Below are 18,412 nucleotides of genomic sequence, written 5' to 3'. Positions count from 1 at the left end.
ATGCTTTAGACGAGAAGTGGCGGCCTGGTGGTTAAGGCATAGAGCTTGAAATCCAGAGGTTCTGAGTTTAAGCCCCACTCCCACAGACTGCCACTCTGGGACCCTTAATCTCACGCTGCTTCCCGGGCGCCGCACAATGGCAGCCCAAGGGGATGGGTTAAATGCAGAGTGTTCATTTTGTTGCTCTGTACTTGTGACAGTGTAATAACAATAAAAAAAAACCGGGGAAAAAAAGGAAGAAAAGTTTTTAGTCTAGCAGCCAACAAATCATTGTTTTTTTTTTTAGTAGACTCTGTGAAATAAGCATCAGAAAATGTGATTAAAATGATCCATACAGTATATAATCCAGTAAAAGCAGTAGTATATTCTCTATACAGGAAGCCAATTGTAACTGACCTAACAATGACCAGGAATGGCCCTTTATTACACTTCCAAATCAGATGCAGGCATTGTTATGTTTTTAATTCCAGATTTGTGAGAAAAGTGAGCAGAGATATTGAAACTCAACCAGGGGCATTTTTCTTATAAAAACATTCCTATATGTGAAATATGGGAAAGTAATAATAAAATAAAAATTTTGGGTGGTTAAGAGACAGCAGCATTTCATTGCAAAACTAGTTTCAGGTATTAGCTGGGATTTACATACTAGATGTATGCTGTGGATGGAAGCATAGAAAACTATTATAGATTTGTATAAATATGTGATGCTATTCTGTTTAAAGATGATCCATCTCTATAAAGACTTCTGAGTTTAAAATGATAGGAATTCATATATGTGGCAAAATGTTAAAGACTAATTTAACTGTGAAAAAGTGAAGGTGCTGTGAGTCTCGGACTAAATTAGATTACTTACACCACACCTTCCTGGAATGGTATTCAACCAGCTTTTTTCCCCATCATTATTATACTGAGAGTAAATTAAAAACCCTTTTATCTTCCCCTTTATTGGTTTCCTTCTGTGGGCGCACAGCTATTTGTCTTTACCCTGACACATACACACTCCCACATGTGTACAGACAGGGCAGGAGGAGGAGCTCTTATGTGTTGGGATGGTGTATAATTACATGGTGTGGACTCTTTCAATCAATCAGCACTAGGCAGGTGTGTGAGGGGGAGCCCCGTTTCTTTTTTGCCCTCCTGAACCTCACCCATAGTCAGCCGGCGCTGCAAGCTGGCTGTCAGCCAAGGGTCTCCTGATCCATGTTGGTTAAACGCACATTAATCTGAGTTTGGCAGGGTAATCAACAACCTAACTCAACTGTGAAATTGAATTCCGCGCTGGAACATCGTCCGGCCAGTTTTATGCTAAGGCTGCAGAAAGCGAAAGTGCCGCAACATCAATTTGTCACCGAGAGCTGCCGCACTGAGCTCTCACACTCCGCACTAAACACAGAGGCAGAGAGGGGAGAGAAGACTCCATGCTGTCTACGATTACATCCCAAACAGCTCACAACAATAGCTGAGAAAGAGAAGGATTTACTTTGGGGGGGATGTGTGAGTGGGCTTAGGCAGAGAAAAAGCAAAGGAAAAAAGTGACAGGAGGAAGAGAGGAGGTGGGCCATGCTACTCCTTTTCTTTTATTCTTTTTCTGCATGATTTTAAACAAAAGAAAAGGAGAAAATTAACCACATAAACCTACATTTAAAGCATTTCTTTGATATTAGCCCTGAATATCCCACCACCTTAAATAAGAAATGCTATAGCTACACTTTTATAATATACCTTCATCTATTTCATGACTACTATATAAAATATTGCTGTCAAATGAAATTGGGAACAATTACTTTGTTAAATCTTAAGATTTGTTTTTCAATCTTTTGCTTCACAGCAAGTTTTGTGAATCTGTGCAAAAATAAAGCACCACTGCATGTCTTCAAGGCGCCAAATGCAGAAAACTTGCAATGCAGCTACAAACAAAAAGAAAGGAAAAAAAAAATGACCTTCTCTTGCATCACTTTTCTGCTACTCTTGCATTCTCTCTTGCTGTTTTTCCTAGAGAGGCTATTTACTGAGGCGCACAGGTTAAATGGGTTTTCACTGCAGCACCCTGGGATCTACATCAGCAAACCCAGTTTTCCCTCTCAGCTGCCTGACTTACTGTGAGGAAGGAAGGAAAGTGTTGAGTTGTGATAAGGATAGTGAATAATGAGTTTAATGAGGCTTCGATAACTCTGAAGAGTGATGTAAAGACATTTTATAAAAATGACCACTTTGCTCTTGCTGATCGTCATATTTTACCCCCTGATGCTACTATTTGACTGTTTTCTAGGAGACATGCAGCTCCTCACAATATAAACAATGTATTAAAATAAAAGATGGTTATCTTAGGATTTAATAAAAAAGATGCTTTGTGTAGGACAGTCTAGTTGAAAGGGGATTACTGAATTTCTCAGCTATTTGCTGCACTTTACAACACCTTATTTGATCACTACTGGGAGTGTAAGAAATATGAAAAGACCATAATAAAGCTATTACAATTCCAACCAGCAAAGCTGGTGTTACACCTCACATCTTACAACCCAAAACCTCTTCCAGTATGAATTTACAATAGATTTGTAAGTTTTATTCCAACACATGCAAATATAAAGATATATTTTTTTAAGTAGATAAATTTTGTTTGTCTTTACACTTTAAAAGGCATAAAAAAGCAAAATAAAAATCACAAATTTCTTAGCAAAAAAAGAGAAACATGATGATTATTATTATTTTTTATTTTTTTTTTCTTTTTGTGGCTTTTTTTTTTTTCTTGCTCTTGGGAACCCAATAATCTCTATACTCTGGTCTTGTTTACTACCACACCCCTACTACAAACTTATTGACAGTGGGCAGTGAAGGGCCAACAGAGAAGTGGACACCTGTCATAGAAACTCTGCAATAAAAGGTAAGTAGGCATTTAATCTCTATTTGTTTATTCTCAACATGATATGAAGAGGATATAATAATCTAAATGTACAAAAATACATTCAACCTGAAGCTAGCATTTCTCTGTAAGATGCTACTCAGTAATATTCTTCACTTATGCGTGTTGTGCAGCATGATTGACATTTTTGCAATCTTAGAAACACATTTGGGCTTTTTTGTTTCTTTATTTGGTAAAATGTGATTTTTTTTTTACAGGTGTGTATTTTAACTTGAAAAAAATTAACCGTACTGTTAAATCTACAAAGTTGAAATAAAATATTCCCAATTGCACAGAATTTCCCTTTCAATCAACGTAGATCTCTTGTCTTCATTGTATACAATGGATCCCATCTAAGTCAATCTGACAAGCTGGATTAGTCTTACATCTACAGAAGAGGATTAGGGCAACTGAAAAAAAAAAAGTTAACTGATTTTAAAATTTTATTTCAGTTTAGTATGGGAAAAAAGTCAGAATTCTTACTTTTTTTCTCAGAATTCTGACTTTTTTATTGTCAGAATTCAGTCAGAATTCTGAGAATAAAGTCAGAATTCTGAGAAAAAAGTCAGAATTCTGAGAAAAAAGTCAGAATTCTGAGAAAAAAGTCAGAATTCTGACTTTTTTCCCTTACTAAACTGTAATACAATTTAAAAATCAGTTAACTTTTCTTTTTTTTTCCAGTGGCCCTAATCCTCCGTATACATCCTATGAAAGCCTGTCTCTATATTTTACAATATTTTATATGTATTCCTGTTAATAGGCCTCTAGTTAATAGCTGTAGTTTTGAGGTTTCTTTTTGTTTCCTGAAGTGTTTAAAGTTTTCACTAGAGCAAAACACCTGCCAGACAAGGCTAGATGTGTTTTTTATCTATCTGATGCCTCTGAAGCTGTTTTCCAGTTTTAGATGTTTTGGTAAGAGGCTAGACTCATTTAGACTCAAGGTCATTTAAATAATCCTTCCGTTTGTGGAAAACTGTCTACTTTGTGTGTGAGAATCCCTCCTTGTGATTCTTAAGTTATTAAAATCCCGTTTCTGTTCCCTCTAGCAAGGAGAAATAAATGTAAATGCTGCTTGAATGAGGAACACCGATCTAAATTTCTTGTTAAATATAAGACTGACTTTTTCTCTGATACCATCTCGCTGGTAAGCTCAAATCTGTTTGATTATGTCATGAAATGAGAGAGTAATGTCCTACATTACTTTCCAATCAATTGACATCAGCGGTAATTGATCTGTTTGCAGCGACACTAGCCGCTGCAGAGGAGTAATATTTTACGTTCGAGCTCTTCCCGTTAAGGGAAGAGTAGATTAAATCTGACATCATCTATCAGGCCTAAGGACTACAGTTGAAGATCACAATGAGTTTTGGAAAGTGAAAATGAGGAATGGGTGGATTTTTATAAAGAACTAGAGGTGGGTGAGAGATGGAGCTAAATGTATGGATACCTCTGTGTAATTTTCTATGAAATGCTTTGACAGGTCTGTCAGGGGGAGTCCTGAAACATGTTTCCTATAATTTCATCACTCTGCAGTTTAAAGCAAACACCATAAATCCCCTGTCAATGTTATTTGCATAGTTTACATTATTTTAATGAAAGTTTCTAATTTTTGTCTTTAAATGCTTACCTTGCCTATTGTTTGTGAGTTGGCAAGACTCTCAGAGAGGCGAGGGTAGGTGTAGGAACTGTAAGGGTGGGCCTGAGGAGCGTTCCTCAAAGCCCCACTGGCTGCATAGGGAACATTTTGCTCCTGCAACCCAGATCCTGACCGAGAACGCTGCCTGATGGCTGGTGTTGGGCTCGTCTGGGTCACATAAGAACTCTTGGGTCTCTTGTCATAGTCGTCCCGCAAGCCGCCGTAGCTCCACTCGCTGTCCGGGTAGTTGATCTGCTCGCTGTGAAGAGACGCACGAGAAGGCGTGCCAACTGAAGTGTCCCGGTAGTCCTGGCTGGACGAACCTCCAACTGACGCTCTGTAGTAACCGCTGGAGCCCACTCCGCTACCCACAGTGGAGGCCACCTCATCAGCCGAGCGCCCTTTGCTCTCCAAATAGGTGTGGTAGTCTGGCGGGAGCTTTCCATAGTCAGATTTTTGAGGCATGGCGTCGGGGTAGAAGGAGCTGCGTATAGGGTGAGAGTGGCCATTCTGCTTGGTGAACCGGTAATGCCTCCCAACAGCCCATTCTCCATCTATGGAGAAGCTTGGCTTTCCATGTTCCAGAGAAAATTCCCTGCTGGAGGTATCCAGGTCGCATGAGTAGCGGGAATAGTAGTGGTTGAATCCGTTCTCCTCCAGAGCAGCGAGATGACCACTGCCTAATGGTTTGGAACTGGTTCCAGCCTGCTGGACGCCTGGTGGGCTCTCTTTACGCAAGGAGTTGGAACGAGTTACTGAAATGTTGTCAAACTCTTCTAGTAGGCCGTTAATGGAGGCATCTTTGGGTGGTCTGTTCCCTCGGACAATGGTCTAAAGGAAGAACAAAAGACATTTAAATTTAACAACAAAAAACCCTACATTTGAAAAACCAATGGGGGCAACCATTGGACTCATATATTAACTTATACTTCATTCATTCCAAGCTGAAAAGTGGACAAAATGAATTGAAATTCTTGCGTAATCAATCTGCCAACATTTACAGGAGAGAATTTCAATTCATTTGAACAAGGGCTTTGTAACAAGTATGAAATTAATCATCACTTGCAGTAAATGAATGCTGGAATTTTCATCTCAAAGAACGGCAGGCACTAGTCTACGCAAACACTAGTTGTAAATATAAAAAAAGCATGCTAAGAAGTGCTCTAAAAACCAAAAACAGCCGCTGTGGATTAAGGATTAATTCCTGCCCCATTTCCCTCACAACAGATTAGCTTCATTTTCAGTGGGCTGATCAGGTTACATTAATAGTCGTGAAGTTTCGTTTCATGCTTAAGAGTCAAATGAGCACACCAACATGCGCCTACAATAAAATGAGTAAGTCGGAGTGAGGGCAGAGAAAGGGCCGACATGCTTGCATCTGCTTCAAAGCGCATGAAGTGTGCTGCTTATCCCCTCCTACCTTGCTAAGCCTTTTTACAAGGCTGTGTCGTGAGTCATGTGGGGACCCAAAGGCTGCAGCCTTGCACCTATGAATGTAATCTGCCTGCATACATAGCGTGTGTGCCTGTACACAGTTTGTACAGTGTAGACACTGAGACTCAAACCTCCAGTTATGATCATCAACACGTACATTAAATCTTATCTCTCTAACCTTAAATAAAACAGTGGATTTAATGTGAAGGGAGGGTGAGCTGTGGGGATTATCTCATTTATGAAATGTTACGTAATCTGGAGAGGGCTTTTGTGGACTGATCAGACAGAGCTACAGTAACTTCCAATGCAATCATACCCAAAACAAAAAATCTATCACACACGAAAATCTAAAAAGGTTGGTTTGCATTTAGAAATTTAACTCCACAGCCAAAAATTATCAAATTTTTTACTGTTCTTTAAAGGTCCAGGAGATTTATTGTAGAGCTTCAGAGAAAGACTAACGTCTCCTGCATAGTCAGGCGCTCTTAGCTTAGCAAACGTCCATGTGGACTCATAGCGGATGCCTGGAAAGCTCCAAATTTACAACCACGTATGTGTTGTCACAGAAAACTGGAAGGTGGGAAAAATTCTGCCCAGCACAGAAAAAAGTTTTCACATCAATCTGTTTTAGTGACACCAAGCTATGTTTGTGACAACAACACACTGCTATGAGGAAACAGTGATAATGACAAACAGGGTCATCGCCACAGACTGCCCTGCACTGATAGGTGTGCAGTGGGTTTACTCCATCTCTTTTCCTTTTGTTTTTCCAAAGCTACAAAGCAAATTTGGTCTTCTTCCTTGTCTAATGAAAAAAAAAATGACAGAAGGGAAAAGTACATAGAAATTTGTCTTTAAAAGTTTAGGGAATAAAATATATGAAATTTCAAACAGACAACTGTAGGACAGTATGCATTGAGCATAAGCCTAATATTCCTGACTGAAGCGTCCTTGAAAGTTGGAATTTTCAACCAGTTGAATAAGAGGCTGGGAAACAACTTTGACTTCCGTAATTATGATGGCCACGTCTTGTGTCCAAAGGAGTCAGGCTTTCTTACTTAAAAATTTATTTTTAATAGCTCTTCTTTAATTAACGGACATTTAGATGCTGGCAAGCATCTAAAGTTGGTGATGGATGGAGATACAGAGTTGTCCTCATTAGAAACTACAAAAGAGTTCATTTTGGGGTAAGATGTTTGCTTTGTTGAAAGAATAATGTGTTAAAAACACTAACTTCTAAATACTTACAGCTGTAATTAGAGTAAGAAGTGGTTCTAAAATGTGCTGACTTATTGGGGGTGTAATACAAATTTTCTCCCATCAACCATTTCAATTTCCATTCGTCCTAACTACTTTTTGTTGGTCTGTTCCATGGGTCTTTAATAACATACATTAGGGTGTTTAGATGTAACGTAGCATGATGTGAAAATACTTACATTAGTTCACACTAATAATACGTTTCCAAACTTCTGTATATCTGTGTTTTACCTAGATCACCGCTTCACTATAACATATATTTCTTATATTACACAAGCTTTCCTATGATCGTTTAAGTAGCTCAGGATCTAAAGCCTCTAAAACAAGCTTTAAATCTCCCCATAAGCAGAAAAAATTCCTTTAAATAATTTCTCCATCATAACAGTACATCTCAAAGGTCTCAAATATCTCACTTTTAGAGCTGTTCGAAAATAGGCTTTCTGATTGATAAAAACAGGAAGCCTATTTTTCACAATAAAACACCTTTAACATAAAACTTTATTTTCAATATAAAACTGATCTAATCAATCCTAAACTTGTACTGTTATTTACGTTCTTAGTGCCTCTCAGGGAACAGCCATATAATCTTGCTTACAGCTGCAAACCAGTCGACAGTGTTTCCACTGATGTTTGTCACTCATCTCCTCTAATGCAGGTGTTTATTAAGCCCAACTTTCAGTGCAGGAGTCACATCAGCAGGTTTTTCACTCTTTGACAGTACTGTTACCTAGCTGTCATACTGTCGACTCTCCTGTCACATGTGCTGCTGAAGGAGTCTTCAAATACCTCCGACAGCGATCCTTCAACAGCACTCTGCTGACACAGATACTGTATGATGTCATGGCAAACACACTCCCCTCCCCTCATCTCATTCAGACAGCATGACCCAACAAGTCATCTGCAGGTAGTAGAACTGAAATATTACTCCTTGCTCACCGATTTGTGTCCATCAGGTTAACTGTGGCTCACCTTTATTGTTTCTAACTGACCTAAATGAAGTTAACAACTGAATTCTTCACACAAAGAAATATTTTAAAACATAATATGAAAAAAAAATGGGAATCTATCTTAAGTAGTGGTTTGCATAGAAAATGTTATAATTAACCACTTAACTAGTGGTTTCCCGCTGGCTGCTTTCTCTGTTCCTCTGTGAGTGACCGCTTTTCTTCAAGTCACCAGTGAAGTTTTTCTACTTGTTACTACTACTCTTACAACCTAATAGGTTCCCAAAAAATCAAAAAAATGCCAGAGTAGTTTTAGGAGGAGGTTTTCGACTCATTCAAAAATAAAAGGCACTCAGAGAGTTTTCTGGTTTCAGAAGGTGATTTCTTTACTTATAAAAATAATAGAAATAGTCTCCAGGTTGACTTACAAAAAAAAATAAACATAAAGGTTAATTGGTGGTAGAAAAACTGCTCCACTCCTCAGTCCTTCACCAAACAATCGAGCAACCATAGCAGCTGCTTCTGCTTGTTGATCACAGCAGAAAGTGGACTGATAAGGAGGAGGGTCAAATAGGATAAATAAAGAAATTACAACAAATCTACCATTCACAAAACCTTAGCTCTGTAACATTGATAATTTAGCAAAAAAGGAATTTATGTAATTTTTAAGAGGTTCCAACAGTCCGTCACGTTCAATGTAGTAAATTCACAGTATGCCTAAACAGGTTCTTGCTCCCAGATAGACATCTGCACTAAAATATCAAGGTGAAAGTCATAATTAGTATAGACCTATCTCCCAACCAAACTATGAGAATAAATTAACTGCAATATTTTTTTTATTGCCTGATAAGAGTCTGGCATTAACGCGCTGCATTAATGGCCCACCACTCATCCTAACAAATAATCAAAAGGATTATGTTAACAACGACTACAACTACAGAACTGGATAATACATAAAATAAATTATACAAAGATATCTGTTTTTCCTGAAAACACAATAATGACCAAAAAACAATGTCCTCTGCAGTTTATGGATTGGAGCGGGTTGAGATGCGGTCAAGATAGGAATTTTCAGAATTTTTCTACGGCCTTGACCTTTGACCAGACACCACAGGCTGACCTTTTTATTATTATATCAATGTATATAATACATAATACAATTATAACATGTTTTCTAGAGAAAATGTATCTCGATACTGCACCAGATCAAAGGTTTCTCCCATTTTACTCTCCTATAAACAAACTGTTATTTCAAATAAAATGTATTTAAAAAGGCTTTAAAATGCAATTTTTGCAAAATATTTCCGAGAAAAAAAATAAAATAAAATACAAAAAAAAAAAAAAAAAAAAAAANACAGGTTCTTGCTCCCAGATAGACATCTGCACTAAAATATCAAGGTGAAAGTCATAATTAGTATAGACCTATCTCCCAACCAAACTATGAGAATAGATTAACTGCAATATTTTTTTTATTGCCTGATAAGAGTCTGGCATTAACGCGCTGCAAAATATTAACATGTTTCCTAGAGAAAATGTATCTCGATACTGCACTAGATCAAAGGTTTCTCCCATTTTACTCTCCTATAAATAAACTGTTATTTCACATAAAATATATTTAAAAAAGCTTTAAAATGCAAAATATTTCTGAGAATATATATATATATAAAATTTTAAAATATAATCCTACTTTTCTTTCTTAACCCATGAGGGTTTGAGCTGTTGTCCTTTTATTAGTCTAAACAATTCGATGCTTAATGGATCTAAGCAATACTTTGTTCTTCATGTTCTCAAGTTTTCATTTTGACACCCTGTTAAAAAGATGCACAACAATTGATCTTAGAAAAAGAGTGTACATTTAAATCTTGAGGAAATAAAATGATGATTTAACTAAAGTAATAAACAAATGCACTGTTTAGGTTTGTTTAGCCTGAATTTGCAAGCTCTCTTCAATCCATTACAGTTCAACAGGTTTATGTGTATAGCACCAATTCACTCAGTGTGGGTATTATTGTCATTCAGATGTAGGTATTAAGTTTCAACCTGAGAGAGTGTGGCACAGGGGTGGTGTGTCTGATAGTAGTAGGATCCGTCTTGTTGGTAGGTTGTCTGTGTTTTTGACCTGTTTTTGTAATGTGAATTTTGAGCCTACTGTTTTGTTCTGTATGTTTTGAATGGGATGTCAGTTGTTCGAATATGGAAAATCAATAAAAACACTGATTATTATAGCACCAATTCACAACACATGTCTTAAAGCCCTTTAGAGAAAATATAATCAAATCATCATGTCAGATTGGTTGTTTTCTAGAATAATTTTCCATCTCAGGAAAACCTGCTGAGTGCCTGAAGTTGCTGACTTTGAAGAATATCTAATTGTATGAAAGGATATCAAAGGCTATCAAAACTCCTTTTTATGTGGTTAGATTCTCCCTGAAAAGCAAGATATTAACCTGAAGTGACTTCCTAGTTCAGTTTTTCAGTGTTTTTGTTAAGAGTCAAATAAGAAAAGATCTCTTGGCTAAAATAGTTACATTTTGAATCCCTATTTTCTGGTCTTACTACAGAGGAAGGTGTTGGTAACCTTCAATAACAAAACAAAAAGACATTAATGTTTTATTTCAGATATGAGATATGCTTTAATACTGCATGATGACCCTCCTCTAGCTTCTTTGTTTCGCAAACCTCCCTCCCCCACTGTAACAGTCCAGTTGTTCTCTTCTGTTGACAGCTGTGTGGCTGCTTGGTGCCATGAACTGGAACCCAATGGGAAAAGGGCTGTAAAAGCAGTGAGTAAAATCCGACTGAAAGGCTGCTGCTGCAGGTCGGACTGTTTTTAAAACAGGTCACCGACCAGCAGGAAATCTATCATTCTAAGGACAAAAGTTGCAGCATATAGATAAAGATGCGGTTACACATAAAGATCTCAGTCACAAATATGGAGGTTCACGTAGTGCTTCATAAAAATAGTTATGTTACTCAAAAAGGGTCTCACCTTTCATCTTAGCTTAGGTTTAAAAAGCCAGAATGAGGTTCCGGCATCCCGTCATGCTGCGTGGATTTTGGTGATTCAGAACTAATTCAATTGGCAAACAAGATCAGGGAGTGCCGGTTATCTCATAAAACATAATCATCCCCATTCGGTTCATAATCAAAAGGACTGTGTCAAAGGAGCATGACAAGTGCAGGGGGTTGGAAAGAGTGGAGGAGATGAAGGCAGGCGAGAAAAACTGAGGGGAGGACAGAGGTGCAAAGGCGACAGGGAGACAAGGTTAATTGTCTGCCGAATCACTGTCAAATGGTTGCCATCAAGCTTGGAAATCTTCCCATTAATTTGAATTAAGGGTCTGATATTGGCTCCTGTTCTCAGCTCTCCTTCCCACCTCTCCCCTCTTCCATCGTCCTTACAGCTTGGTGAGCCTTGTGCCTGGGCTGCATTCAGCGGCGGCGGTGACAGCAGCTATATTTCACCAGGGTGCGCCGCTGGCCTGTCCTTTAGTGATAAGCTGTAATAGATCTACTCTCTCAACTCTGTGCAGCCTTTCAGGGCAAGGAAAGGAAAGGAGGGGAAAGGAAACTAAAGGAAAGGAAAGCTGCAGTTTGTTTAGGAGGGTAATTCATGTAAGGAAAAGAATAAGAAATGTTGGAGGAAACTGAGTCAGCTTTAATAAAAAAGAAAGATAGGAAATGATGGAGGTGAGGGAGGGAGTGACGTAGAAAGAGCATGAAAAATGAGACTCATTGAGAGATAAGAGGGGGATTAACCTTGCTGGTAATGAAGGGAGGGGTGTGACGAGAAGATGGAGGGAGGCAGAGAGGGGGAGATAATTAATGAGCTTGCCCTTCCTGTGACTCCTTCCTAGAACCCTGGTAGAAAGGATGCGCTTCACTGACCAGCAGGGTCCCGGGACAGCTGAGGAGCCTAGCAGGAGGAGGCGTGAGGGAGGGGGCAGAGGCGTAGCTCTGCTGCTCGCCTCCTCTGCACTGCAGCTTTTGTTTCAGGCTAGTTTAAAACAACCCAGTGCACAGCAAAAGGATCTGCTGTCTCAGTCACAAACTCCAGTTTAGATTACCTTTATGGATTGCAATTCTTCATACATTGTTTTTCCATTGAATCATTTAATTTGAACACATCCCATCTCATGATTTTATTATTGATCCTTTTGAACATTAAAACAACTCAAGATAACTTATAAATGCATTAACTAGACGTTAAATGACAGGAATTTGAATCTTAACAATATTACATTTCCTGTCCTTTAATTTGTTGATTTCTGCTTGAATATTTAAAATGAAAAGATAATTTCCTAGTATGACCAATTATTTTCACCCTCTCCTGCAGAGACAGGTGTGATCTGGATGGATGACGTTGAGACTGAAGACACTGTCTGCCAATATAAGATTGCTGGTTGGGCCAAAGTGAACAGCAGCCATATTAAGGACGCTGGCATAGCCTGTCTAATCTGATCATTTAGGATGACTCCTGGCTGCAAGGTTTTCTCCATATCAGGCATTTGTTGGACTATTTTTGTACAACTTTTTTGAAGTAGTGCCTTGTTATCAGTATTATCACTAACTTGACACCAAAAGGTGTCACCTAACTATAAAAACTCATTTTTATTTGAGGTTTTGTGAGCTTAAGAAAAAAAAAATCGACATACTTTGTTAATCCGAATTTTAATTGATTTTTATATAGCTGCTAAATATCGTAAGGCATTTTAAATGTAAATAATTTTTTTCAAAGTCTGCTTAACATGTTTGTAGAAAAAAAACGTATTAATAAACTTACAAAAATCTCTCTGTAACATGAAATAAAAAACAAATATTCTCCAAAAATTCAACCTGAACTGAAAGCTCTACAAAATTAAAAACAAATGAAACAAAACCCTTTTTACTTTCTGTATCTTATTTTAGGATGTGTTTAAAATGTTCTTATTTTAAATCTAAGTTAACTTGCTGTCAAACTTATAGTACTAGTACTATGGATTGTTCAAACTGTCTTTATTTATATTTAGTACAAGATAGGGTTCATTCATGTTTTTTTAAATACATTTTTGCAAATATTTTTTCATAAAAAGTGTTTTTTACTGATTTTTATATTTCCACATTTTATTTTTGTAATTTCTGTTGCTCAGATTAAGTTTAGCAAAGTGCATTGTTTTTAAATTGTGTTTTACCTTCCCTTCGCTTCTTGCATTTCTATTGGTCTGCATGGACATTAGCAACATTTTAATTAGTTTAGATGCAATTTGAAAAGAATGCAATATGAAAAATACATTTTGAAAAAGACAAAGTGGAAAATAAAAATAAAATGTTAAAATATATAGCTGTTAAAAAAATTTAGAAAAATAAAGTAAAAATTTTTTTTAACACAGAATCTGTAACAAAATGAAAAATAGCGTTTCAAAAATGCATTTAAAAATATCTACAATTCTGAAAATCAGAACTGAAAAAAGTTACTCTCAATATTATTGATTAGGAAGATTTTGAAGGTTTAATTTCTGGATTGCATTTTTTTTTTTTTTCAAATATCAAGTTATAAAACATGTTCTTTGATTTCAACGTTAATGGAACAAAATTCACTCCATATACATATCTCTGTGTTGTTTGACTGCTGATGTTCTTGCCAATCTTTCCATGTCCCAAAAATCAGTGAAAGCTTAGCAGCAATTCCTCAAATTTGTGCTAGAGTATCAGAAGAAAGAAAACATAGATGACTTTATAACAAAAGACCAAATTTATAATTTACAGAAAAGCACAAACAGTATTTATAGCAAATAAAAGGAAGAATATCTACAGGACAAAACCACATGTATTCATAACTTTTTGCAAATAGTTCACTTTCTCTGCTTTCCTTAAAGAAAATAAATTATCACCTATTAAAATAAGGTTTTATTTGCAATAAAATTTGATTACCTAATTCTTGCGGTATTGGCTGCACTTTTAAACAGTAGATATAAATTGCAAGATTCAAAAGCTTCAGCCTTCAATTACTAAAGGTATAATGCATTAATGGTAGAAAAACACAGATCTGTGAGATAATGTTTTATAAAATGAATTATACCTAATTACTTTATGAAGATTCAGTGGCCAGATTTTTTAGTATGTGCTCTCGAAGCTCATCACCTACCACACCTCCAGCCTTTCATTCTGCTTTACAAAAGCACACATGCAGAGCAGGAACGTCGCCCACTCACTACACCCACTCCGAACTCTACAGTCCTGCTGGAGCAGAGCAGACCACGTTTTTTTGACTCGCTTGCTAACATTATCTGATGCACTTAAGCAGAACGAGTAAACGTTGGTGCAACAAAAATATTCATCCACCACCATCTGCACCTCAACTCTCTTCTCTCTGCCAGCCATTGTTTATCAAACCCAGCACAGACACAACCCTGTGGCCCTCTGTCACGACTCAGGCTGCAGAGAGAGGAAAAAAGAAAGCATTCAGTGGGATTTACTCGCACACATGCACACAGACAGAACTACTTTACTATTGCAGCTGCTGCTCTTTTTGCAGTGCATTAGATTGAACACAAGCTCCTCAACTGCAAACGACAAATACAATATCAATATCAATGAGAGAGTGCTGAAGAGCAGTCAACCTCTGCCACTGCTTATAAGTGACTTTAAAAGGCAAACTATACATAAACGCACAGTGTCTACAAAGAGGAAATCTTGCCTGAGGTTAATATGTTTACACTTAATTTTTAGACGGTTATAGATACAAAGCAACTCTGATGCATGACTTAGCAAAAAAGAAAAAAAAAATCTGGATTTAAAATGAAAAATTAACAGACTTCAGAAGAATTAAGATATATACCTCCCTCTGCTGGACAGAAATTGTACAGCAACATACTGCAAAGGACTCAATTCTCTAAAATTTAAAGATATGTAAATAAATGTGAAGATTGTTTTCTTAAATAAAGTAAAAATGTTCACCATAATCATCTTTGAAGCACAAATATCACTACAGTACCTCACAATTTTTAATTTTGGTTTTGTTGTACCATCTTTGCTCTGTATCTCACATATGGTCATCAGTCATGGATCTTGAACAAGGTCTTGGATGCGATCATGAATTCTAGTTGTGGACCCTCTACAAGGGCTTTCCTCAAGGGGTGACCACAAACAGACTTAAAGGTATAGTGGTATGTTCATCAAAATAAGCGGTCCTCCTAACTGTCAATCATTCTGGTGATATGTTTACGTAAGCCCATCATTTGTGCTCGTCCCCATTTTCACTTACCGGTTCTGAGTCTGACATAGTGGAAAAATTGCAAATCTTCTTTTGCAAAGTAAGCTTGTGTGAGCGATGCAAACAGCAAATTTTAAACAGAGCGTGCACGAGGAGAAATGTGCTTGTGCATGCGCTCGCAAGCGTTTGACAGGCGTTCCCTCTCGAGAGCGGTTACAGGGTTGTGCATATTCCTTTTTTTTTAAGTGGAGAGGGTGGGTCTTTTAAAAAAAATTGTGAAAATGTTCTACTACACCTTTAAGGATTAAACTTGCAGCTTCAACCCAACCCAATTTGGGATAGACATAAGAAAGAGGTGGTTAGATTGGTAAATATAGTTTTGCTCTAAAAAAAAAAAAAAAAACCTACCATAAAACTTCACAGAGAAACTGGCAGCATGCTCTTTCAGTATAATCAAAGATCGTCCACAACTGGTGGCAGAATCTTTAAAAGACCAAAATATCTTCCCATAAGAAATTCTCTCTGAACAAAATCTAAAAAAGGAATTGAATAAAAACAAATGGAAAAAATAATTTTCAAAACATGCTAATTGTTGCAAGATCTTTAACAAACCAGTTTAGATAACACTGTTATTCCAAAGATAAAGAAATTATTTAGTTTACATAACAAATAGTAAGAGTGCATTATTTTACAAAGTAAGCACAAGATCAAGATTAAATACATTTTTTAAACCACTTTAATATATTCTAAAAAATTATTACAATAAAACTATATATTAAAATATGTATATGTATTTTTATATTAAACCTCAAGTAAACATGTATTCATTATCTGTTTTCTGTACTGAAACCTTGTCTAAAGATAAAATAAGATTAGAATAAAAATGAGCGATGATTATAAATCAATAATTGTTTGAACTATACAAATGATTAAAGCTGATTAATCAACCAAATAACCCTTTTTCCTATTTACTCACTGGAAAGCCTCTGATATAAAAATAGTATCTTTCAATAAAAGAAGAGAAACTTGCAAAGAGACATCAAGTCCTTTTTTTAAAGCTTAAAATAAACATTTAACCAGTGTGTGTTAGGGTGTTGACTTGTTAATGAACTTCACAATGTTCTGTGTTTTGCTGCCCTCTGTTGGTCAAACTCTGTACTGATTTTGTTAACGTTCAGCCGGATTAAAGAATGACATTCCCATTTCTGTAATGTAAAAGATAAAAAAAAAAAAGACAAAAAATACGTGAATAATTTCCAACACTGAGGAAGTCCTCAGTCCAATGAAAAAGCCCTAATCCTGACCTCAAATCCCACCAAACAGGACATTTGAATAACAGAGCAGTCTGAGAACATGGTTACCTATAAAGTCAGCTTTCTTCACATATAATCAGCCAACACACCAAATAAGACCTGGCTGCATCTTAATGATTCAGACTTTTTGCTGACCTGTTTCCTTGGGCCATCCCATTAGCTGCTAGCTACAACAGTTAATAACCATCACCTTCTCCTGCAGAGGACAGTCTGAACACCACACACCAAATAGGTCGTAAGTCTACAAAACTGATTATATGTATAAAGTAATGATGGTTTATTTCTTAGACTGTCATGTATCTAAGGCAGCAGTGACCCCTAGTGACTAAATTAGGGGTTACAACCGTATCTCTGGGTTCTTTCTTTTTTTTTTTTCTAAATTCAGTGCCACATGGTGCAATGCATTTCAATAGAGAAAATGTTTAACTGGTTTAGAATATAAAACAATTTCCAAAGTCTCTGAAATGCCACTGAGAAGTCTTTATACGTCATCTAGGATTAAAAAAGCTGGATTAAAAACACCAAATGTTAAAGGACACGGTCCACTTAAACCTAGATGCCTAGAGCTTTATAGATGCACAGCTGAAATATGGTGGAGTCATGCTGCGGGGAGGGTTTTTTGTCATAATCAACTAGGCTGGACAGAGAAGATTGGCTGAGCTAAATAGAGAGCAGTTCAGGGGGGGAAACGTGCTGAAGGCTGCAGAACATCGTAAACTGAGGCTGAAGTTCACTTTCCAGCAGGACGGCAATCCTGAATGTAAAACTACAAACATGTTTTAAATCCAAGCTTATTTACAGTTTATGATGGCTTAGTTAAAGTTTCAATGGAACCTCAATGGAAAATCTTTGGCAGGCTTTGCAAATCTGCTATCTACAAATGATCTCTATCCAATCTTAGTGAGTTGAGCCTTATAAAAAAGAAAGGTATAAAACCTGCAGCCTCTGAATGAAAAAAGACGGTCGAGATCCCAAAAAAAAACTGCAGCTGTAACTGTAGTGAAATGTGGTTTCACAAAGGACTGACTAAAAGGGGGCTAAATGCAAGAACATGCATCCTTTTTTAGACTTTAGAAACAAAATACATTAGAAAATGTAATTATTTTATTTTTAGAGCATAGCTGAGCTGAACTGTGTAACGGGCTGTCATGTGAATTGGTTTGACATAGGATATGGTTTGTTGTAGCACAGGAAAATGTGAAACCATGCAAGGAGTATAAATACTTTTGCAAATCAAATATAACCTGCATTAAAAAGTGAATATTTTCTTATATTTTCAATGAGTTAAAAAGGGATTTCATTTAATAAATTTCTAAAAACTATGGCTTGCATCAAAACTCCTGGAAAACAGATCATTAAAAATGTACCTGTAGTTAAGATTGCAACCTTTTAGTAAAGTACAGAAGCACATGAGGATGCAGAAAAAAGGGAGGCAGCACAAAAATGTAGCCCACAGTGAAGGGAGTGGAATCAGACAAAACAGCAAAATTTAAATTCTTTATAAGTTAGCTGCACACCAGGTTGGCTCTAGAGCTACATTTAAAGGCAGCACAGATCTGAGAAGGTCAGTGTTCTGGTATTTTTAAAATGGAAAACTAAGCATGAATTTATGAACTGCTTACATTTTTAAAACTTCAATTGTTTAACTTAAAATATTCAGTAAGGCATCTTGCTAAATCATACTTGTTGTGTATTACCTCTACATCCATCCATCCATCCATCCATCCATGCATCCAT

At 36.8% G+C, this 18,412-nt stretch overlaps 1 protein-coding gene across 5 annotated transcripts in view; it reads right to left on the bottom strand.

Annotated features, from left to right (window-relative positions):
- pak7 (p21 protein (Cdc42/Rac)-activated kinase 7) overlaps positions 1-18,412 on the bottom strand; it is a 90,260-nt gene that overhangs the window by 13,525 nt on the left and 58,323 nt on the right. For all 5 annotated transcript variants that reach the window (XM_015394401.1, XM_015394409.1, XM_015394416.1 and 2 more), the window contains one exon: positions 4,527-5,366. In XM_015394401.1, the coding sequence (XP_015249887.1) occupies positions 4,527-5,366 (840 nt within the window). The remainder of the gene's footprint in view (positions 1-4,526; positions 5,367-18,412) is intronic.

The sequence above is a fragment of the Cyprinodon variegatus genome, unplaced genomic scaffold (assembly GCF_000732505.1).
Source record: "Cyprinodon variegatus isolate N-32 unplaced genomic scaffold, C_variegatus-1.0 Scaffold25, whole genome shotgun sequence".
Taxonomy (NCBI): Eukaryota; Metazoa; Chordata; class Actinopteri; order Cyprinodontiformes; family Cyprinodontidae; genus Cyprinodon; species Cyprinodon variegatus.
The sequence above is the reverse complement of the archived record's forward strand: the minus strand, read 5'-3'. Positions and strand labels throughout refer to the sequence as shown.